Source organism: Protopterus annectens, chromosome 2.part2 (assembly GCF_019279795.1).
Source record: "Protopterus annectens isolate FY-2018-M chromosome 2.part2, PAN1.0, whole genome shotgun sequence".
Lineage (NCBI taxonomy): Eukaryota > Metazoa > Chordata > Ceratodontiformes > Protopteridae > Protopterus > Protopterus annectens.
Window position 1 is genome coordinate 406633873 of NC_056730.1, and position 25233 is coordinate 406659105.

The 25233-nt window shown below is 42.5% G+C and overlaps 1 protein-coding gene across 1 annotated transcript in view; it reads left to right on the forward strand.

Annotated features, from left to right (window-relative positions):
- DHX29 (DExH-box helicase 29) overlaps positions 1 to 25233 on the forward strand; it is a 1644099-nt gene that overhangs the window by 1611054 nt on the left and 7812 nt on the right. Inside the window, exon 27 of the mRNA XM_044064425.1 lies at positions 9356 to 9452. Coding sequence (XP_043920360.1) covers positions 9356 to 9452 — 97 coding nt within the window. The remainder of the gene's footprint in view (positions 1 to 9355; positions 9453 to 25233) is intronic.

Sequence of the window (25233 nt, forward strand, 5' to 3'; positions counted from 1 at the left end):
TGGAACATAAAGGTTCCATTATCATCCAAAGATCGGTCTTAAGAGTGACAAGGCTAGGAGATGGCTTGGCTGGGAGGATGTGAGGAAGAATGAAAATGGACAACACAGATACCAAGTTATGGTAAGTACATAACTTCTAAATCTGATGTTGTCCTTTTCATTCTTCAAAATGAATGGGTCATAGTCCCCAGCTACGAAACTCTCGGTAGGCCCTCAAAGAAGGACACGCCAGAGACAATATCCAGTTTGTAATGTGTAATGAAGGTATGAGTCTTTGACCAAGTGGCTGCAGCACAGATATCGTCAATGGAGGTTCTTGATGAGAAGGCATAGGAAGTTGCCATAGATGTAGTAGAATGAGCTCTAGGAGGGCAAGGGAATTCCAAACCTTTTTGAGAATTCATCAGCAAAATACAATCAGTAATCCATTTAGCCAGAGTAATTTTGATAACCGCTTGACTTAAGTGGTTAGGGGAAAAGGATATAAGCAGCTGATCAGACTTCCTGTACTGTTTTGTTCTGTGACGATAAAAACATAGTTGTCTAAGAATGTCAAGAAGATGCAGCATATATTTACCCTTATTAGTAAAGTTTGGAAAGAAAACTGGCAATTGTATGGACTGACTAATATTAGTTTCTATGGCCACTTTAGGCTGAAAGGAAGGGTTGGTTTGTAGCAACACCATATCTTTATGAAAAATAATGTAAAGAGATTTAGCTGATAAGACCTGGAGCTCGGGACATGCTTTTGGCTGAACTGATAGCTACCAGAAAGACAGTTTTCCAAGAAGTAAACTTCATATCGCATTCATTTGCTGGTTCAAAGGTCTTCTGAGTCAACCCCTGGTGGACCACCGTGAGATCCCTGGGAGGAGCGGGATCCTTAATTGGAGTTCTAAGAAGAAAAATTCCCTTCATGAAAGCTTTACATAATTTGGAAGTTGCCAGAGAAAGGGATTCATTTCCAGCAGGAAAGTTGGATATGGCTGCTAACTGAAGTTTAATAGTAGAAAAACTAATCCCTTCCTTAAAAAGAGTAGTGAAGATGAAAAGGATGGCCGCAGTAGAAGCTGAGAAAAGATTAATATTCTCTTTGAAAGCCCATATATAGAATCTTTTCCATTTGCTTCTTTAGACTTTCTTGGTAGAGGCCTTCTGGGAGGCCAGCATAATGTCACGAACTGGAGAAGTGAGCGTGGACCATCTTACTATCACTGGAAGTGGAGAAACCATGTGGTCAGCTTGAGGGCATGGAGACTGGAATGTTGAATTTCTTATGGGTGAGATAGGAGATCCTGAGTGGGCTCCAGTATCCATGGAGGTTATTTTCAAGTGAGACCAGAGGAAGGGAAACCATACCTTTCGAAGCCAGAAGGGGGCAATGAGGATGACTGAGCTTTTCAGCATGCTTGCTTTTTGTAGGAACATTGGTATCAGTGGAAGAGGTGGGTAAGCATGCAGGAGACCCAGGGGCCAATCATGAATCAGAGCATTCCTCGGTGATACCCCCCGGAGGGTGGTTCAGAGCAAAGTACTTGCGGCACTTGTTGAGGGGAGAGGCAAATTGGTCACAGCAAGGCTGGCCGCAGCTGCTGAAAATCATGTTTGCTACTATTTGATTGAGAGACCACTTGGGAGGAATCAGAATGGGCCTGTTGAGTTTGTCTGCCAGTGCGTTGGCTTTCTCCAGTATATGCATTTCAATTAGAAAGTGGTCTGAAAAGATCACCTAGTCTCAGTCTGATCATTATGGCCTCTCCTGCACAATGGGTAGGAATGGGTTCCTCCTTGTTCACTGGTGTACCAGACTACTGATATGTTGTCTGTGTGTATTACAATAGTCCTTAAGGGAGAGATCATCCTGAAAGGCTTGTAACATTAGAAGGACTGCTCTCATCCCTAGTACGCTGATATGCAACTTGGTCTCCAAGGAGGACCACGTGCCTTGGACCATCTTTCCCTTGAAATGCCCCCCCCCCACCTCAGTTGGGAAGCATCCATGGTCACTGTGGCTATTGGGGGAGGAAGAGAGAATGGCCTGCCAAAAGACAGGTCATCTGATTGCATCCACCACTGAATATGACATTTGCAAATTGGTGTGATTTTGATGGGAACAGATAGATGCTGATAAAGAACAGATCACTTTACCGCCGAAGTCCATTGGAGGATTCGCATGAAAAATCTTGCCAGAGGAACTAGAATAATGGCAGCTGACATTAACCCAAGAACTTGCAACACTAGTTTTGCTGGAGGGGACAGACAAGATGGAAAGTCCCAAACCCAATTTCTAAAAGATATGATGAGATGAAGAGGTAATGAAGCCTCTTGAGTCAAAATATCCAGTTGAGTTCCTATAAATTCTAGAGTCTGTACAGGAGTCCGGTTTGATTTGGCAGAATTTATTGTAATGCCTAGGGAGTTGGAGTTGAAGCAAGTAATCCCTGGCTTGTAGAAGTTTATGCCTGGTTGGGGTGGTGAGGAGCCAATCATTGAGATAAGGAAACACTTAGAATCCTTTGAGTCTCAGGTGAGCTGCCACGACTTCCATGCAAACTTCCAGGGGCTGTGCTGAGTCCAAAGAGCAGTGCTCTGAATTGATAGTGATTGGCTCCCAACCAAAAGTGTAGATGTCTCCTAGAGTGCCTAGCTATTTTGATATGATAATACATATCCTGGAGATCTGTAGAGCACATCCAATCATCCTTGTGCAGAAGAAGCATGATGGACTGAACCATAGCCATTCAGAACTTTGACTTCTTTACATACTGATTCAGATTACTTAGATCCAGAAGTAGTCTCAGGTCCCCTGTTTTCTTTGGCAGTAAAAAGAAGTGGTAGTAGGCTCTGAATCGTATTTTTTTTGTGTGGGACCTCCTGGATGACTCTCTTGTAGCAGCTTATGAATTTCTTGAGCTGCATACTCTCTTTGGCTGGGTGTAACATCGGGGAATTTCTTCCTTGTGACAGGAGGTGGAAGGGAAAATGGAATGTAGTAACCTCTGGATATTATACTTAGCACCCATGTGCTGTTTGTAAAATTTGTCCAGGCATCCAGGTGGGGGGAAACATGACCTCCGACCACCTCCAGAGATGGCCGTCTGGGCAGCACTTCAAGAGTGCTGATAAGGCCTATCAGAGAGGGAGTCTCTGAAACCCTGGTTTTGCGGACCTCCTCTGCCTGTGGGGTGATGTTTACCATTGAAACCTCCTCCTTTGCCTCTGGCAGAACTGTCCCTGCATGAGTCCTGAAAAGGTCCCTGAGATTTCCAGAACCACATTTTTTTACCACCTCACCAGTTCCCAGAAAAAGAGCGTTGAGGGGTAGAAAACTTGATTCCAACAGCAGACAGGGTCTTTCCTTCCTGCTTGCTGTGGGTAAGTGTATCCTTCAGTGATGGCCTGAACAATGAGGAGCTATCAAAGGGGCATTAACAAAAGATTTCTTGTAGGGTTCCACAAAGTTGCATAGCCTCATCCAGGCATGTCTCCTAATGGCAATGCCTGAACCAGCTGCTCTTAAGGCACCCTCCGTTGTGTGGGAGATCAGCCTCATCAATGAATTGGCAACAGACAAAAGAGTAGCCAACTGAGGAAAAACCTTCTTGAGAGCCTCAACAGACATGGACTTAATGAGAGAGCTTGAAATCTCCTTGATCAAATCTCTCTGCAAGCGAGTAAAATGTGCCAGGTAATTTAATGACCTCATTGTGAATGTGGCTGGGGAGTAAATGTGCTTTCCAAATCTGTCCATTGCTCCAGACTTCCTGTTCAGTATATGGACAGAGAAGCTCTACTTGGCTACCTCCTTTTCAGTGGCTGATGCCACAACAATGTCATCAAGGGGACACCCTTACTCCAGTAGGGTCTGTCTGATGGAGGGACTAAAAACTTATCCGGGTATTTGGGGATGGGCTTGTCAGTGTCTGGTTCCTTCCAAGCCTGGTGGGAAGCTAAATTAATAAGTCTATCTGCTGGGAGGGTCACCTAAGATGTAGATGGGCCAGCCTCGAAAGCCTTCAGGAACACTGACTCCTCAGAAGAAGGAGCTTGAGAAGACCAGTCACCCTTCTGTTTAAGAATTTCCATGATGTCTCCAAAGTTGACATCATCAGGTGGTGATGGAGGAGCTCCTTCTCCCATGTCAAAGTCGATGTCTTCAGTGACAGACTCCATAGGGGAGTCTATGTGCCGCCTCTTGCGTGTTTTTTTTCCATGGTACGTCTTCTGTGGGGTGTTCAGGAGAGGTGTCGGAAGAAGTGGGAAATCACACTGGGGAATGAGTGTGGAAGCTTCTCAGACCTGGCTGACCCTGAGGGGCAGAAATGATGGGCTCAGAGCTCAGTCCCAATGAGGAGCGAGGGTAGGACCCGAAATATAAGAGGATGGCTCTCTGTGCAGAGAGAAGGTCCTTTCTACTACTTGGGAGGCTGACAGATGCAAGGACAGTTCGCATCTGTCCACCTCCCAAGTAGTAGAAAGCCTGACAGATGCGAGGACACTTCTCCCACCTCCCCCAGAGCAGAGGCAGCCGAGGATGAGAGGTCAGAGCCAACCCTGGATTTGAGCCCACCAGGAGAGAATTGGACCCGAGCTGTCAAGAGCCAAGGCACTAAGGGGAAGGAATGGATCTGACATAGTTGGTGCCAAATTCAACCCATCAGGCCCGGTGCCGACCTCTCAGATCCAAGACCTGTCCTGATCCAATGGGATTGGAGTAGAGCTGGCCAGGGAAATCGTGGTAGTTGAGGAAGGGAGCTTACTTGGACCCGACACCAACCCTCTCGGGGATCTTGGATCCTGAGACTCTGAAACCAAAGGTCTGATTGGAGAAGGAGACAAGATTGCTTGGTCAGGTGCACTCACGGATTCGGTAGGGAACAGAGTTGGCAGGACCCCCATCTGGATCTGAGCCGTGATAAATCTTTGCATCACCTATCCATATCTGCATCAGTCAAGCTCCTAGAGGATCTGGATGAAGCCATGGAAGCAGGCCTAGAATGCTTTTGAGGGGTCTCAAACAGTTTAAAGGGCAGAGCTGGAGAAACAGTCTTCAATGCAGTTTCAGGCGTTCGGCTTTTGACTGTCAGATCCAAGGGTCTGGGATTCGACTTGGAGGTGAATGATACAGGTGAACTTGCAATGGTTATAATGCCTGTGAGATCCGAAGAGACCTGCAGATCTGAGGGAGGCTGTATTAGAATCAGAAGAGGTCTGTTCCAAAACTTCTCTAAATTTTTGAGATGGCTGCAATGAAGCCCTTGTTGACTTTTCAAGTGCTAGCTTTTTGAAGTCATGATGAGATTTGGAGAGAGTCTGAGTCCCAATAGAAGCAGCAGCAGCAGAAGCTTGGAGTAAACCCTTACTTATTAGTTTATTTCGCCAGTCAGAAAGGGCCCTGGGGTTGAATGAGGCACAAATCTCACAAGCAGAGTTAAGATGTTTTGGCCCCAGGTAATACACGCACTTCTTGTGGGCATCAGAATTGGAAATCTTATGCCCACAAGAAGTGTATTTACTAAAACCATGCTTGTCAGACCTGACCACAATGTATATAATTGTACATGAAAAACAGTAAACTGCACACCTACACAAAGCTACAAATCCGTAGTACAAAGTCAAAAAGTCAAAATCAGCACCAACACTCTATATGAGACAGTAATGGTCTGTCAATGACTGCACAAAAAATTCTAAATCCAGAGAACCCCCCACACACTTTTTTTTTTTAAAACACCAATAAAGTTGTAGGTAAGAGTAGGGAGCCAAAAGGCCCAAAGGAGGTAAGTTAGGAAAAAAGAAAAACTCCTAACACCAGCAAACTGCTAGACACAAATAAGGGTGGAGGAGGGAAAATTAACCCTAATATATAAATTTTAAGAAAAGTAACTGAAAAATAGACAAAAAATGACACTATCACACTTGAGATTCAGTCGCGATCTTGTTCAGAGGGTGACAAACGAGATCTTAGGAGTTGGGGATGGAATCGAGCATTATGGGTAGAGGGAGGAGCTCGAGATTAGGATCATAGATCTTGTAAATGTGGTCAAGTCGGATCTGAGAATCAGATCCGTAACCCATTCATGAGGAAGAATGGAAAGGACAACATTAGATCTGTTGTATTAATGAACACATTTTTATTTGAAGCTCTTGACAGTTTTTCTTGTGCAAGTATTTTTCTTTCTTCTAATTTCTGTCTAATCTTTTTGTTTATCTTCTGTCTGGAAATTGTGGGCTTCTTGCATAATAATAACAATACATAATTTCTTTTTATTCTCAACAGTCCACTCTATCGTCTTTATGGCTCTTTTTTGGCCTATCAGTTTTTGTGATTTTTGTGGACTACTACTTCCTTCAAAAATGGGAGGGGGCATCCTCCCCCTTGGTCTGGCCTATCCCCATTGTAGGAATGTTTCTGTGTCTTGAGGATTCTACACTGTCATTTTTACTAGTCATGGCACCAGTGTGCCTACCAGGATTGGACACTTTTTGTATCCTGGGTCTTGTGAACCCAGTTATCTTTTAACCTACTTCTGTCCATGATATATGCTATATAAAATGCAATCTATATGTTAGTGTTGCCTTGGTGAGATTTTGTTAAAAACAGGGTCCACCTTATGAAGGTACTCACCAACTCATGAAGATGAATTCAGTTCCAGCAATACTAGTCTCCTGTGCTTGTTTTATTCATCAGCTCTCCATTTGGAACCCAGTGTACTGTATGCCATGTACAAGAAATTATATGAAGCCTGCATATATCCTGTCTGATTTTGAGGTGGTTACCAGTAGTACATTAAATACAGGCTTTCTCGTTTAATTTTACCCTGGATGCAAAATCCCGTGACGTTTCCTGATTTTCAGCTTAGGATGAAGCATTTGGCAGCACATGCAGTTCTTGGAGGAGTATAACATTCTTGGAGCATTCTGTAGTGTAAACATTGATGTGCCTGCATTACTTGAGTGGAAAGCCCATTCGATAGGGTACTGGGTATTTGAAAATGCGGGAATGCATCATTCAGTCAGCAACAGCAGTTTAGGTGGCTGCCATTTCAGTGAAAATGCTTTGCTAAAAGTACTTTCGCCTGTAGTGAAAAATTCTCTTTCCTCTCCTGTTGTGCAGTCTCAGAGTAGGTAGGTATATATAAGTTTGGGGATGTGAGGGTGTACAGTGGGGCTTTGTCCTCCTTGCGAAAAACAGTTTACTCTTAAGTTTCAGCAAAAGTACTTTTGATGAAATATTTTTTGGAGTTTTTCTCAAGAGGGCTCTCAGTTTATCAACATGATTCCTCTGATGCAGCATCTCTCCACTTTGTTTCCACATTCCTTTTGCACTGGTTATCTAATTAGCTTCAACTTACCTCACATTCAGAAAAAGACTGAGACATGGCTTTGCCAGCTGTGCTGCCTGTTTAGTGGCAAAAATGAACTTGAGGGAGTTGTTTTTCATGATTCATTGCTGTCTGTGAGAAGCATAGGTCATCATCCTCGTGTTCTTTGAAAATAAGCCTGAATATAAGGCCATTGATTTTTGTGCAGATGGTCACACACAAATGTTTTGTTTAGGCCAGTGACCTCTTTATTTTTTCCTCTCTAGTGCTTCTTTGCATTATATATTTGTAACAGACATGCACTGATTGCAGGATACTGCTACTGCTGCCTCAGTCATTCACATTTGTGTTTGTACATTTGATTTGCTCCAGTGTGCTGAATCATGTTACCATGCTTAAATATTTAGTGGGAGTAAGTTAGAATTCATTAGCTTTACATTCTTTCAGGTGGACGTGTGTCGTGTAGGACACTATCACAGCCTATACTGGCAGAGCAGTTCCTTTGGGATATCCTCCCTCTACCTTTCCTTTTTGTTAACTTTGCAGTACAGTGGGACTTCAAGAATTGTGAAGGTCTTACACATCCTCCTTGTAATCTAGCCTGTGTGGTGGATTTGAGTTTTGTCTTCCTTGAGACTCTTTCCTGATAGAAGTTTGCTGAGATTGTAATTTGCAAGAAACCTTCTTTGGTATTTTATGGAGTTTAAATTTCTTTAAGCAGTGAAGTCCCCCCCCCCCATTTGTGGGGAGTTTACTAAGTCATGGAGACTCATAAGTATCTTGTGTTTCTTTCTTGCTTGCTTTTTTATTTATGTACGAATTTATTTATCTAGAGCGCTAAAGCTGTCTGTAAGCCAATTAGACATTTTGTGAATCCTTTCTTCATTTAGGAAATGGAAGCCATAAGATAAGTAAACCCTTTTAAAGGATTTACTTAGCTTTATGGTTAAGTAAACCCTTTTAAAGGGTTTGTTAATTGTATTTTACTAGCACTCCCATAATGAATGGGCATTCCACCAGGAGTGGTGAGTGTATCTTGTGCATACTCCAGGAATGCCTGTATGGTGGATTATTTGTGCTACATCTACATGTTAATGGCTCATGCTTTTGCAGCTCTTATAGGTTCATAGGTTGGTACTGGGCTATCTGCCCGAAGGCATATATTAGGCCAGCCAGGTTGTGCAGTATTCACCGCCCCTTTAGTAGTTACCTAGACCCTTGTACTAGCAGCTAGTATCCTTGGCCCCTATCTAGTAGTGCTGTTGGTGTGATCCCCGGTGTGAACTTTCTGTTACTCATCCACTCATCAAGGTTCCTCTTGAAGAGTGATAGTGAGGGGCTCTGTCTTATATAGATCGGGACCCTGTTCCATAGTAAGGGAAATCTCTGGGAAGGGAATCTTAGTCTGGTTTTCTATTTTTCTAGACTGAGCATTTCTACAGGGTATCTTTTCCTGAAGGTTTACAGTCTGCCTTTCCATAATACTCCCCAGTATCCTTTTATTGTATTAGATGCCTTCCATTAGTTGCGTCCTCAACATGGTTTCCGTATTATACATATATGTAGACTCACTGTATCATAAGAGTTTTCATGTTAGACCTCTGGTGCATGTAATAAGGAAGACCAAGGTAGGTCTGAAGTCTGAAGGGTTACAGGCCAAAAAGAAACTGACCAATATTTGAAAATCTTGGAAAAAAGAATTTTGTAACATTTTCTTATTTACCAATCCTCTGTCTTCTGCTTTTCTCACTGGTGCACAGTATTGCACCTGCTTGGCAAGTCAAGTAATTGGAGTTGAAAGTTTATGATGCATTAAACGCTGTAATTTGTTGTTCGTCTTCTGCTAGGACTGAATATTGAGCCTGAGTATCAGAACCGTGTGTGTGTGTGTGTGTGTGTGTGTGTGTGTGTGTGTGTGTGTGTGTGTGTGAGAGGGGGAGAAATCACGTCCTTTAACTTGGCAAGGTGCATATAGGGGGACAAGGTGAGGTAAGCAGTGTTTGTATGTAATTTCTTTCTCATTATTTTCACAGGCTCCTGTAAGAATTGGAGTGATCTTCAAGCAGTTAAGAAATTTAATTGATTCTGTACTGAAAAAGAAACTTGAAAATCCAAAAATGTCACTTGAAGGTAAAAATATTTTAGGCATTTTGTTATGCAGCCAAGTTTGATGTGGTACATTTAGGGAAAAAATCATCAGGCATTTATAATGTTTAATGTAAATGCATATGGTACCAGAGCCATATTCTGTGAATTTTCCCCACCATATCTGTATCCAGTGCCGGATTTTATATCAGTACGGAACTAGCACATTCCACTGTCATGTCATTATAGTACTCGCATGAATATATAAAATGGATGGCACCTCTCAGTAGTTCTTTTCCCTTTTCGAACTGAGCTTACTAGAACATACAGTGCATAACCCACTATTCTCGGAGTGTCTTTTGCTAGCATTTCATGTACATTTTGCATATATTTCTTTAGTGATGAAGCCATTGGACCTCCACTTAGAAAGATATTGCTAAAAAGTGTCAGTGTCTTCAACAGGACCCTTGGCAGAGCACTCATTTAAAGTATGTCTATTTAGTGTGAAGAAGGTCAGTGTGTTTTTCTCATGCAGAAAGTTTACTATGACAACATTGAGAGAGGCAGATTTCATGTAGCACTAAAGTTGTTGAAGATGTGGCAGTGCAGTCCCTTTCTGAGGACATCTCTTTAGCTGGTCTTGAACCCAAGTCAGAGTATCTGATTGGTAAGATTTCTGAAAAGTACCCACCTTCGTTGAAGGTTGTGCGTCAGGGCTGGTAACCCGGCACATAAAAATCAACTACCAATCATTAGCAAACCGGAGTTCCGCTGTGGAGGCCCCTCACCGGGAAAAGCCGAAAGACACAAACAAACCCTAATAGTAAATGTATAAGAAGAAACATCCAAAAATGTTCTTTGCCAAAGGTAAAGAATTGGTTGCCATTAAAATAAACATACCTGAGATAAGTCTTACAGTCACTCCTTTGTCATTTCATTAGGGTAGAGTGTTAAAACCTGTCTATGTGTTAGTTGACTTAAGTTTGATTAGCAGCTTAGGCAGCTGTTGGGATCTTGCGTGGTGGTGGTGGGGTGTTCATAATGAAACTATTCCTGTTCACCTATCTTCAGGATAGGGACTGGGTGATGTGCTGGTATGGCCAGGTTTTTTCTCAAACCTAGGTTGAAATTGGGACTTAAAATGGAGGCGGGCCAGGCGTATAGGCAGTACTGTGAGATGTAATCACTGTATTGTGGGCGGGGGCAGGGACAGTGTTAAACAATAGCATATGATGTTGTCCATTTCATTATGCGTCACAAATGGGTCTTCAGATTCATCCTTGGATCCAACTTGGCCATTTCTTCCAGACATATGATCCAAGCCTCAAGCTCCTTCCTCTCCCATGATGCCTCACTCCTCTTCAAACTCTCAGATCTCGTTTCCCCCCTTTAAGCACAGATGTGACTGTGAGCCTTTCCTCAGATAAGTAGGATTTTTTTGTAATCTTCAAACTCTTTCTTCCTTGTAGTCTTTAGCATACCCTTAGAGATTAACCTCCCTTCCCGTTAGGTAGTTTCCTTTAGTTGTCTTCAGTTTTTCACTGGTGGTAGGGCCCTTTCCACCTTCCCTTTTCTCTTTCTCTGTTCAAAAACAAAAGCCTTCCCTCTATTTTTTAGTTGTACCTTTTAGCAGTAGAGTAGTTGGTTGTGTGCGTGTGTGTGTGAGTAGTGCTTGGGGTAAGTTCACTTCTACCAACATGTCAGACAAGCTGGACAAACCCTCTGGCTTTAAGAGGGGTGCCTCTTGTGGGCATAAGATTCCCCAATCGGATGCCCACAAGACATGTGTTTATTGTTTGGGTCTGGGGCACTTGTATATGCCGTGCCACATCTGCTCAGCCTTCAGTCCCCAAGCCCTCACAGACAGGAGGAATAAGCTTATTTTGGGAGGGCTTCTTCCTTCCTCTGGAGCCCAGAGCTCTGCTCAAAAGAAGCATGCCCCCTCTGCTTCCCGGAGACATCATCTTCTACTGCAGAAAAATGCAAGAAGCTTTCAGATCCGTCAACATCAGATCCTTCCTGCCCTCACTTCTCTCTGGATCTGAGAGGCCCTCTTGGATCAAGGGGAGTTGACACCAACCAAATCTCCTGCTGTGCTGGATCCCCAGACCTCGTGTTCGAGCTGCCACTTGGAGCCATTGGAAATCATCTGAATCCACTCCTTCTCTCCGTAGCGGACTCTGGGTCACACCCAACCAGATCAGAGATTTCTGAGGCATACTCCACACCAAAGTATGTCTCACTTACTGGTTCAGACTGCCTGGCCAAGCATGTCATCAGTTCACTTGACTCATTCCTCCCTGTCTTCTCGATCCTCTTGGCTCTCCCACTCTGATATGGATTGCATGATGAGGAGTTTCCTCAAAGCTCAGATCCAGCTGGGGATTTTGCCTTCTCCGACCCATGCGGGATCCGTTAGAACTCCAATCCCGATATGGCATCCTCCTCCTCTGATATAGTTCTCAGCTTCAGAGCTGCAGAGCCTAGTCCTCCTGAGTGGACTGGTGTCAGATCGTGGGATATCTCTTTCCCCAACTCTGACAGTGTCCCAGACTGGCTTGGCCCAGATTCCATCGGAGCAGTGTGTGCCCCAGATCTGAGGTGTTGGCGTCTGGTCCTTTGGGGCTGGTGTCAGCTCCAACCTTCTCAGAGACATTCCTTCCCCTGGGGGCCTCAGCCTTCAACAGCTCAGGGCCAGTGTGCCCTCCTGGTGATGTCGGATCTGGAGTGGCCTTTTCCTTTTCTCCCTTAGGGGCTTTAGCTTCTGTGGAAGGGGGCAGGTTCTCCCAGTATCCTTGGCATTCCAGGTGGCAGAGAGGGCTTTCTTGACACCACAAGACATGAGCCCTCCTCTGCCAGGCCCTACCCAGTCCCCTGTGGATCAGAGTTTTGCTTCCATCCATCCAGTCCATGGTTAGCCCCTCCAGGAGAGCCTCCAGCCTACCCCTCAGCAAGAGGTTCTCCCATCTTCCATGTCCTCCCCGGAGTATCCCACGAAGGAGGTCCCCTGGAAGCGTCTGTGCAAGAGGAGGCACCTAGACTCCCCTTTGAACTTGCTGACAGAGGACACTGACTTCGATGAAGGGAAGTGTTCCCCCTGATCTCCACCTGATGATACCTCCTTTGGAGATATCCTAGAAATCCTGAAACAAAAGGGTGGATGGTCTTCCCAGTTGTCTTCCTCAGAGGAGTCAATGTATCTGGAGGCAATTGGGATGGGACCATCTATATCCTAGGTGCCCCCCCCCGGCAGATCAGCTTATTGACCTCATAGCTCACCGGGCTTGGAAGGAGCTTGACAGTGTGGAATCAGTCCCGAAACAGGTGGATAAGTACCTTAGCCCCCCTTAGGATCATCCCTTCTGCAGTAAAGGTGTTCTGGTTGATGCCATTGTGATGTTGGCAGCCACTAAAAAGAGATTGCTGAACAGAGTTCTACTTTTCATCCCCCGAACTAAGTGTCTTGGACCTTGGACAGACAGAAAGTGGATGTATGCCTCAGCCACTTTTTCAGTGAGAGCACTGAACTACCTGGCATACTTCACGCACCTCCAGAGAGATCTGGTGAAGGAAATCTCTACCTCTCTGACGCAGTCGCTGTCGGAGGAATACTTCAAAAAGGTTTCCACCTAACTGAACACTATGGCTTCTATTGCTAACTCCTCGATGAGGTTGATTTCCCACAACATGGTGGAGAGAACTTTTAGAGTGGCTAGTTCAAGCATAGCCCTAAGGAGACATGCCTGGATGAGACTGCAGGTTTGTGCACCCCTTTAAGGCGTCTTTTATTAACGCCCCATCAGTTAAGTAGACTCATACCTGCAGCGAGTAGGAGGGCAAGACTTTTATCTGCCATAGGAATCAAGTTTTCTTCCCCCAGTGGACCTTTACCAGGATCCAGTGGCGTGGCAGGGAGATGTGGTTCTGTAAATCCTAAAGGCCTTTTCCTGATTCACAAGATGAATCCTGTTCTAGAGGCAGAGGGAGAGGATTCTGTGGTAGACAGCACCCTAGAGAGAGAGAGGGGGGGGGGGTCCACAAAACCAGAGCTTCAGGGAACCCTTCTCTGACAGGCCCTTTCAGCACTCCTTGAAGCGCTGCCCGGCTGTCTTCCTATGGAGGCAGTCGGGAGCAGGCTATCCTTACACACAGAAGCCTGGACAGACATAATAAATGACACCTGGGTGTTAAACGTAATTTCCAGAGGTTACTATATTCCCTTTTCCCTTCCTCCTCCCAGCACCGAAAAGCGTCTTCCCAATGTACCACACAGTCAGAGGGAGAGTGCCCTTCTAGAAGTACAAAAACTTCTAGACAAAAGAGTCATCCACCAGGTACTAACCAAACATCTAGGATGTGGAACTTACTCATACTTCTTTCTGATGTCAAAGAAAACAGGGAAACTTTTGACCCAACCTGGATCTATGCAGTCTGAATCTATTTGTCAAGAAGTCGAAGTACCGTATGGTTACGGTACAGTCCATTCTGCTGCTGCTGTGCAACTACGACTGGATATGCTCTGTAGATCTCCAAGAAGCTTACAATCATAACAAAATAGACAAGCACTCTAGGAGATATCTGCACTTCCAACTGGAAGCCTTACCACTGGCCCACGGCAGTTCACCAAATGCCTGAGAAGTAGTTGCAGCACACCTCCGTCTACAAGGATTTCAGGTGTTTCCCTACCTGGGTGACTGGCTATTAATGGCACCCACAAAGCATCATCTACTCCAGGCGATTCAGGTTATACTGCACCTATTCTGCTGCCTGGGAATCACAGTGAACATGGGAAAATCCAAAATGACCCCAGTACAGGATATCAAATTAATCGGGACACAATTGAACATAGTCACCCAAAATGCAGCCCTTCCCCTACAGAGAATAAGATCTCTGAAACAGCAGGTTCAGTATCTACTAGACAATCCCTCTCCTCCAGCTCACCTAGTCCTCATGGCCCTAGGTTCCATGTCGGCTGCCGTTCTTCTAGTGCCCTTAGCCGGGTTTTTCATGCGATTTCTCCTGTGGACTGTAGCAGTACAGTGGTCTATTCGGTGACACCCGTTATCAACCCGGTCAGGCTTACTCTGATTTGCAGGCATCACCTACAATGGTGGATGCTTATAGACGGTCTTCATCTCGGCAGACCCTTTGCCCCCCCGGCCACTGTGACCATGGATGTTTCCCTGTTGGGGTGGGGGGACATTTTCAGGGAAAGATGGTCCAAGGTACGTGGTCCTCTACAGTGGCCAAATTGAACATAAACATCCTGGAGATGAGGGTGGTTCTTCTCATGTTGCAAGCCTTTCTGGGCTGCCTTCTTCTGGGGACTATTGCAGTTTTGACAGACAATATATCAGTACATCAGCAAGTAGGTGAGAACCCGTTTTTACCCACTCTGCAGTGAGGCCACAAGGGTTTGATAATGGGAGATCATTTCAAACTGCTTTCTCCTTGCAACGCACATCCCAGTGGAATCCAACATTCTAGTGGACAGTTTGAGCAAGTTAATATTAAGTCCTCACGAATGGTCCCTGAACCAGTCAGTAATGAAGCAAATATTCAGCAGTTAGGACCAACCTTGCTGCAACCTCTTTGCCTCTCCCCTCACCAACAAGTGCAGCAAGTAGTTCGCTTTGATCCCCCCTGTAGGGGAGTCACCAGGGGATGCACTAGTCCAGTAGTAACAGCAGAAGGAAAGAAGAATGTAAGCAAATGGGTAAAGGGTGCGTGAATGGGGGAAAGAAAATCTTAGACACTCTCTTGCCACTGCAAGCATGGTAATTGGAAGTCACACTTTTTGTCCCAACCATCTACAACAGTGGCATCTAGAGCCGCCTTTAACACCAAAGGCATAGTAGCTCAAGTTCTTTCATTCAAGGCTAATGACCATTCACTGAACCTTGAGGTCGTGGGGAGAGTAACCAGTCTTTTCAGATGCAGCCACTACATTTGCAGATGCTGGTGCTGTTCATTTATTTTATATCAGGTACATTTAGGTCAGTGATGAACTTACTTCCAGAAGAGAAACCTGCAGTCATGCACAAGATTGAACTTTTAAAGATCTTCATGATGGGACTGGGTCCAGTGCCTGGGGGGTGCATATGCTAAGTGCTGATGATGAAAATTTAAGAGTCAACAGAGCTTCACCAGTTTTTTTTTTTATCATGCAGTGCAGGTCATGATCTTATAGTGTTTGTTTAGTAGGTTTCTCAGTTTAATGCATTGTTGTATACCAGAAAAATGGTCCTTTAGCCTTCAGATTAAGCAGACAAGACCCTAAGCAGCATTATTTGTACTGTATTGGACAAGAACACAGTGTCACATGCTGTTGTAAGAGCCAGAGGGCTAGTCCTCTTGAGGTAAGGCCATTTAACTTATCCCCCCAGATGGTGCAATCATGTTGGAGTCTTGAGGACTTAATCCCTCAATAGTTGTCCTGCTTAGTGGAGGAAGCACAACCTCCAGATTTCTTCTTGGAGGTATGTTCTGGGGTGTTTATGACGCCCAAACTTTGGTTGATCAGCTGGAGCTCAAAGCTGACCATCCTCATCCTTGAAGTAGCCTCTCGAATCATGTGGTTTAAGAGTTAAATGGTGGAGATACTCTAGGCCAAGTTCTTCCATCTTATAATTTCTTCCTAGGCCAGCAGGGCCATCTGTCTACAATCAGAAGAGGCCTACTCCAAGCATTAGAAGTTCAGTCTCTAGGCATTATACAGCCATTTGATGTATTGTGTATAGCACAATACATCAAATGGCTGTATAATGCCATTTGATGTATTGTGTATAGCACTGTGCCCTCAGGGAATACAGCCTGATGCTAGTAATAAGTCATTCACAGGCCTCTACATGTTGCTGTTATTGATCTTAGCAGCCTGTGTGTTACCCAGCGCTTGACACATGCCACTCTCACACTCTCCCTTTCTTGAGACCATGAAAAAGCCCGTGCCTGGAAGTAACAGTGGGAGGCAAGACTCCCATCCTTTTAGTCTCTTCTGAAGAAACAGAGGACCTGGAAGACTGTTTTCTGAGGTGGACAAAGACACTGTTAGTCTCCCCCAGTATATCCTTCCTGGAATGACCATTCTTTTGGTGATACCTTGAGGCATATGGGGTACAGCTTGACTTCTCATGCTGCTGTCCCTTCCCCTAGAAGAGACTTGCTACATACTTAGATAAAAAACTAGAAGAACTTTGAGTAATTCCCCCATGAAGCTGGTCATCAAGGATGTTATTTTGGAAACTGGGAGTAAAGCCAGCACCACTACTGTGGTCCCCCAGAAGGTGAATGCCTTTTACAGTCTCTACTGAATGGAACAAATCCCTTACCTAGCATTCTTAAGTTGACTCCTATGTAATCTCTTTGGTTCAGAGAAGGGGTAAAAATTTCTTAACTTGCATGTGTGCTGCCAGTACATGTTCCACCTCAGATTGAGTGAATTTAGGAAGACAGAACATGTTTGTCTCCCTCACTGTGTAGATGGAAGTGCTTATAGTTGCCAGGTAAACAGATTGCAAGTGGATTGTCCTACTCTTTTAGATGACAACCTGCCCATTCAGAAATGCTGCTTTCAAATGCCATTTCATGCCATTCTCAGGTGTCTCTATTTCATATTTCAGGAACGTCTCCTTTGCAGATATTTGTGCAATTGCCAGAGTCATCATTTTACAACTTCACAAAGCATTATTGCTTGGAAATTGTCTCAAGGATTTGGGCTTCCTTTGGCACTCTGAAGTATCTCAGGATATATCCCTTTGAGCCTTTCCTTTTGTTTTTCCTCCAGTTGTTTCCACCCAGGGATTTACCCCAGTAATAAATCCATCTATTATGAACTGCCAGTGTTGTATGTAAACAGTAACTTTTTTTTTGTATCTGTTGGGTGTATAAGGAATTTTTATCTTTGGGTCACAGAAACCCTCCTGCAGTCCCCTTTTTAGCGGACCTCCCCTTTGTTTAGTGGTTGCTGTTGGTGTTCCCTCCAAATCAAACAAGTATGCATTTATATAGTATTGCAAACAAAGTTGGTTTCAAGTTATTTTCTTGATTTGCAGGAAGTGTGCTGACTCCTGGACTAGCCACTCTTCATAATATATACCAGTGTAGGTTACACACCACTGGGCATAGTAGGAAAACATGACAAAGTGAAGATGACTGGCTGAACCAATTTGAAGACCAGCAGAAGAGGATAGTTTTGTAAGTAGTTATTAGTCATGCAGTCCTGGAAACTATTGATGAGCGTAACCCAGTTTCACAGTTGCCCCAGAGCACTGTCTGGTTAAGTGACTTGCTCGAAGGTGCACGGTAGGCAAATGGAGGCTGATGGAGTCAAACCCTGAACTACAGGAAATAGCTCATTGACGGCTCATAACCTTAATCATCTGCACTAAATCAGTGGATGTAGTAAGGATATAGCTATTATTTCCCTGCTGCTGGTTACCCCATCTCTGGTTTGGTTGCTTTCTATTGACATTTACTGTAGGGTGTATAAAGAGTGGAAAATTCCCTGTTGTCCTATCTTAGAAGAATGCCTTCATTGGACCATAGGTAGACTGTCTTCCCTGTCCATCATTTCTGCCCATGGAGAGGACCCAGGAAGTCATGTCTTTTTTAGCCAAGATGATTGTACAGTGGAGTATCAAAGCCGAGACCCTTTTTCTTCTCTTGTGAATTATTGTGGCCATAATTTTACAGTTTGTTTTTTTCATGTTTAATTATGCAAATTTTATGGTGGATGCTGAGGTATGTGATGGATCTTAATGCTCTGGATCCTTGTAACTGGCCTAAGAATGGAGAGCAGTTCTCTGCAGTCTGAATGGGTGCCGTCCCTTCCTGCAGCAGAACGTGTCACTGATCTTGGTGACAGACATTTTGCTTATAGGTTGGGGAGCTCATCTGTGCTTCTCCCCTTTTCAGTGAAAGTAGACCCTCCCACCTTCCAGGTCAGTAGAGGAGACTTTACCTGAACCAGATGAACCTTTGGACGGTCTTCCTGGCCCTAAAATATTTATAAGGGGAGTTGACACAAAACCTGTTGGATGACCTGGCCATTATATGTAGTACGGCAACAAATAGGGTGGCCTACGTCTTTATACCCAGTGAGAGGCAGTTGTTGTGTGACGGTGAAGCTACACGTAGGGGCATCATTCTGACAGTCTCGCATTCTAGGAAAGTAAATGAACTAACACATTTACACAGTCTCAGCTTCAATCTTATCTCAAATCTAAGGAAAAGTGGAATCCTGGGTGCCAGGATTAGTTGCAACACGTTAGTAATTGGCATTATATGTCATTATTAACTTCTAGTTCTTGTGTTTTGTAATTAAGATTAAGATTGTAGTAACATAAGAATTTCTTCTCTCTCCAGGGTACACTAGTGTTGGGATTAGTAAATACAAGTAGCAGTTGATGTGTGGAGTGCAAAGGGGTGAAGCCTTCCTGCACAAACAAATTTTTCTTCTTCTTTTGGTTGGTTCCAAAATATTACTCTTTTGTGATCATTCTGTCTCATTTCTTTCACTGAGCCAGAAATCCCACCTGTTCAGAGTCTTCCAGATGTAAAATTCCAGCCATGATGATTGCTGCAGTAGAGAATGGGGTTATTTTCTTCCTTTGCTGATTGTAGGTTAATTTATTCAGGACAGAGGAGTTCTTGGTCGATACATTATTTTGTCAGTGATAAGTTCCTGGTAGCTTTTCCATCATTCCCTTGGTTTTTGCTCTTTATCCTAACATTCATGCAAAACATTGTTGCAGAGGATTAAGGCTGTGAGCTGTGGTTCCTGTGGTACAGGGTTTGAGTCCCTCAGCCCTCATTTGCCTACTGTGTGACCTTGAACAAGTCATTTAACTTGATAGTACTTGGGGACAACTGGAAATTTGAGCTAGGCACTTCAATAGTCCCCTGTACTGTGAGCCTGGTAGCTACTTATGAACCTATGAAAGATGAAAATTCACCATTGCTGACTTGTGCTGGCTATGAAAGGTGTGGGTTTTAAGGTTCCTAACACTGTAGAAACTGATCCAGTACAAAGCATGAATGTGACTCATTTGAGGTGATAGGTAGTTCCACTTCAGGTGATGGCTTGTCATTTAAATCCCTGCTCCTACCAGAACTTCCTTTAGAAGTCTTGAAGGTGATCAAGACTGCCATGAAGTCTTCCACTTATCAGGTATACTCTGTTAAGTGAAAACATTTTCCACCTTGGGCTGCCTGAGTCAACCACTTGGTTGGTGATTCTGACTTAATTTCAAATACCTGTGTAATTTGAGTCACAGTAGCTTCTAAAGGATTCTAAATCCACTTCCCCATCTGAAGAATCCTTCTCCTCTAGACTTTTCATGTTCAATGAAATTGCTCATCCTTTGTATGAATCAGTTTGTTTGTTGGCTCTGAAGTTCATATCTTGGAAGAAATGTTTCTTAGCAGCCATAACCTTAGCCTACTGGATCTCAGGAGTTGTAGATCCTTATCACTAGACACCCTATTTTGGTGTTTCACAAGGATATGGTACCACTTGGAATTAACTCACATTTTCTCATGAAAGTAGTTGAACAAGTCCATTCATCTTCCTGTTTTGTTTTTTCTTTCTTTGTATGGAGTTAGAATCTATGGAAGACAAAGGTCTTCATGGCTTGAATATAATCCCACCATCCCAAAAGCTGGTCATTACCCTTTCTTCAAGGTGAGATGTTCTTGCAGTAGCTCAGCAAATAGGTGGATTGCTTATTGCATGCTTATTTGTTGTCAGACAGCAGATCACTTGTCAAATAATGTTTCTGTTGAAGCAAAAAACTTGTCCATGAGATGTGTATTAACTTGCTTTGCTTGTCTGCTTCAAAAATGCTTTCATTCTTGAACTGTATGCCACATCCCTTCATCATTTAATACTTGTAGAAACTAGTAATACTTTGGACCATGAATTCAGGAGTAGACATGCTCTGTCACTTGGTTTTGGGAATCAGCCTTCTGAGTTCTTGTCTTTTGACCATGCTCCATCACTGACTCACTTGGAAAGTTACTATATTGCCTGGCATCCTTTTGCAGTGGGTAACCATTGAGAAGATATCTGAAGTATGATGTAATAGGTCTGTACACACCTTATCAGTTGATTTGTGAGAAGGACAACTGTATTGGATGCTTCCACCACTAACCTCTTACTGAAGTTTAATTTTTGTATTGTTTGAGGATCTTCCATCCAGCTTCTATGGATTGATTTTCCTGTTAAGCTTGGAAAGTATATATTTAAATATTCATACTTTTTCCCTCTTGTCATTCAGAATGTGCTTGCTTAGTGTATAGAGGTAGAAATGGGTATCACAAAAGATGGACATGCCCTCCTTCTCTGTCTGGCAAACTGTTGTCTCTGTAAACACACATGTAGGTGCAGGAGCATTCCCACCTTGTCTGTCTGACAAACTGTTGTGTCTGTATACACACATGTAAGTGCAGGAGCAAGAGAAAATTCTGAATTATATTGAGCTTGAAATATTAGAAGAGGAAATCCTAATGTATACTTAACTTCTGAAAGCCTTCTGTATGATCATTTGATATGATTATCTGTTGTCTTCTCATCATCCATCATGCTTTCTTTTCTTTCCAACTCCGAGACTACCTTTTGAAGAGATCACCCAAAATGTTGATTTTTTTTTTTTCTGTGTTTGGACATCTAAGTTTTCATCCTGACTATGTTTGAAGGACTGATTTCACAGCAAGGCACACTTTGTAATGTTTACATTTGTCTACTGCCTTAATGGAGATACTTGTGTTAAAGGCATATTTGGACATGTGTGTCACCTTCTTCAACAATGTTAATCAGCTTTTCGTAACGTTTTTCTGATAGTGTAAGGAAAGTTTCCCGATTTTGACAGGTACAGAGCCCTGTTGTTAGGTTTTATTGGTTATGTAATTTAGGACTATCATATCTAGGTTAAATTAAGTAATTATGTTACCCACTTGATAATTTATGTTGACTCACCCTGGAGGTACACATTTTACAGAAGTCTGAATGCATTTCACAGTAAGCCAGCCAATTAGAAGATGAAAGGAACAGCTGTGTGTGTTTATGTGTATTCATTGCAAGCAGATCAGGAGAGCACACACAGTTAGTTGTAGGTGTTCAAAATTAAAACAATGTAGGCCTGTTCACTAATTAAAAAAAAAATCTGCATGGCAGGGGACAATCATCAGAAACAAGAGAGGCAGCAAGATATAATAAGTCTAAAATATAAACATGTACAGAATATTGGTCAAACATCTCTTAGCATGGCATGCTTAGGTGATGTCAGAGGTGAGTTATAAATACAATAAAAGAAGGCTGCTGATTAATTAAATGTTGAGTTTACTGCTTATAGAGCATTGATATAGTATCTGGTATTTGCAGATGAACAAGATAAGATGAACAAGCTGTGAAAGAAAAGAGAAAATGTAGCAGTAGAATATAATGTACCTAATTTGCTTCATAATAGTTATGGAAAAAATGTTTGTAGAATGTTTTGCCTAATGGGTTTTGTCACACTTTCATGACATAAATGTGTGTATAAAGTGTCGATCTGCATCCTCATATTATTATTATTTTTTTCATGCATACAAAAAAACCTTCTTAAAATTAATTTTCTGTGTGCCAGTGACACTGCGGTTTAACACTGATCTTTAACCTTAGTGACATCAACTGAGGGGAAGATATGAAAGGCGTCCATAAACTTTAATGGATGCGAGTTGCGCATGAGAAATGATGTGTCCATGAAAGCCTATGGACAGCCATCTTGTGTGACTTCAGGCAGGAAAATGCTAAATTTATTTGGGCCATGGTTTTAATAAAAAAGTTTACAAAGCTTTTTATTAAAATAAAAAGGCTCAAATAAATATGGATACACTTGTGCAAACTTCATTGCAGCATTCAACCCACCAGATGCCACAGTGCAGTCTTGGATTGTGACACAACACTTTAAAGTTGTAATTTGATGTCAAAGACAGGAGTGGTGGTCTCCTCTAACCTAGACCACTGCCCCAAATAAATGTAGACAACAAAAGAAAAGCTCAGAAAATCACATGTTAACAGGATGAGCATTGTTGTTGTGTGCTATGGGCCAATACCAGTCATTCCTAAATAAGTTCAGCTGTAAACATTCACAAAGCAGAGTTCTAGGCCCTGCCTTCCCAAGCTGTGCCCCTAACCTCACTCTGAATTCAGTGCCTTACAGTACTAGATTATCTGCAGTAACTGTAATATGTCTAAACTGTTGTCTTCATGCATGCATATAGTAATTTCCAGGAGAGTCTTGTAATATCCCCCAGTGCTACATCTCTTTCCTATTTCTATGGTAGATACTACCACTCACCATACTGTACCACTCTTGCAATTAAGGCAAGTTAAGTAAACAGTAACTGGAAGTAGTTTTAGTTGAGCAGTCTCTCTCTGTCTGTCAAAGATGAATGCCAGCATCCAGATATCTACATATAGCAATACCTTTTCAACAATTCATAAATAACCTGGTGTGATATTTTAAAATTGAGTAAACACAATTCTTTACTAAAAGAAAATTGAGTTGTACAGTCTGAGAAATTAAGTACATGGAAAAGGTGCAGTTTTACTCAGAGAAAATGTAGTGCTCAACAATGAAATGTCATATAAGAAAACACTGACTCACTAAGTATCAGAAAACACTAAGTATCCAGTTAACTATTCAATAACTAACATTTGGATAAAGAGCAACTGTAAGTTGTTTACCATTGCCTAAATTCAAGAATAAAACAAGCATAGCGATTAACAAAAATGAACTTACTTATGCTTTGTGATCCAGAAGCAACAAATATCCAGGCAAGTATTGCTGAAAATGGCTGCAAGAATTCCTAAAAAAGGTATTTCACTTGAACCCTGGAGGAATATTCAGGAGGGTTTTTTTTAAAACAAATTTCTCCTATACTGTGTTAGAATCCATTGTACTTTCTTTGTCATTCAGAATTTAAACTGTAGATAATGGAATTTGCAGGAAGATGACAGCTGACAAATATAAAGCATTGCCGTTATGTGTGTGTTTGTGCATCCATATGTCTGTGTAGCTGTCTTCCGTCACAAAAAAACTGACGGAATATTGTTTATGCTTTACAGTTTCTACAATTTCAAAGAAAAACAGCGATATATCACATGTAGTCATTTTCACAGTTTTCCACGTCATGTTTTACATATCTGCTACATTTCACAGAAAAAAATGTATATTTCACAGCTTTGTTGCATATTTATTACAAAATAGTTGCAAGTTTGTACACCTGCTGGTTTGTTAAGACACTCCAAGAAATAAAGCTTGACTTGAGGGCTCATCCCTTTCAAATATAGTACCCATTGTACTTTCCTGATAGTCAATCAGTGTTGGTATCGCCAGCACTATTCCTGTGAGGGATAGTCATGTTTTAGGTCTGTAATTCCAATTTCCACCTGAGTATCTTACTATTTTGAGCACTGACCCTGTAGAACCACTTTATGGGATTATGATCTGTAACCATTCTGAATTTTCTGTCATACATGTAGGGCCAAGAAGCTTTCAGAAAGCTCAAACTGTGCCTAGATACTCCTAGATACAGCTTCTTCCTGGGCTGTAGCTAAGATATACCACTGGACATGCTTTCTTTTTTGAAGAAATCTAGCTAAGTGTACAGCCTTAAACCTTTGTTTGAAGCATCTGCCTGAATAATAAACTCTTGACTAATACAAGCAGTCCAGTCAAGTCCGCTTTGAGTTTCTGGATTGCTTAATCACAGACTTGCTGATAACCTGTGTTTCCAGATCTCTTATAACACCTTCTGTGTTCAGTGGACTACCATCAATGTGGTAATTCATGGGAACCGTTAGAGCTTCATCATTTAGCATTGCAGAGTTTGCCTTTTTTACTTCCTGCTTGTCACTTCCACCATATTAGTAACATTACTTACCTTTGCTCATCTCACAATAGTAAAAGGACCCTCCCATACTGCTTGCAGCTTAGTCTGTTGCACTGGAATAAATACCATCACTTTATGCCCAACGGTGTATCTTCTGGCTGTTGCTGTCCAGTCATACCAGACCCTTTGCTGTTGTGCTTGTGGTAGATGCCCCTGAAACTTAGGACACACTCCACAACAGATTATTTTTAGGAATCATATTCACTTTTAAATTTATTGTTAATTAAAAGTAAAGGCCCTTCATCCCCTGACCATGAAGAAAAAATTGTGGATCGTCGAGGCACCTCTTTTCATGCAAAGAGGAAATGTAGCAGATATGTGTCTCATACTTGCTTGAAATGGCTTGTGAATGTTCCCAACATGGTCTTAAGAGTTTAACCTCTCCATCAGTATATTTGGCTCTGGATGGCAGGGGAGGAAATCTTTAAAATTAAATGCTTTACCTTGTGATGCTTCTTTAGAAATGATGTTAAAGTAAAACGGCCGTTAACTTTGTTTGTTTAACTGTGATTGTTGTGAATATTGTAACATGTAATATGTATAACAGATAACAATGTTAAAAACAGTAAATTGTACTAAGTATATGTACTAAAATTGTCTGTTTCTGAGATGTGCATCATTTGTAGTGCCTAGATGCATCGTCTTACTTTGGACATTCTCTTGCTGAGCTTGGCTATCCCTCCTAAGCTAAAATACTCTGAAAATAAGAAAGGCATCATTCGCATTTAAATCCAAACAGGAAAAACTACCTTAAGCTCTTTTTAAGTAAAGTCACTTACAGTAATACTCCTAGATTGTGCTTAGTGGAATGCATTCTTGGAACTGTGCTCAAGCTAGATTCTATTTATATATATATATATATATATATATATATATATATATATATATATAT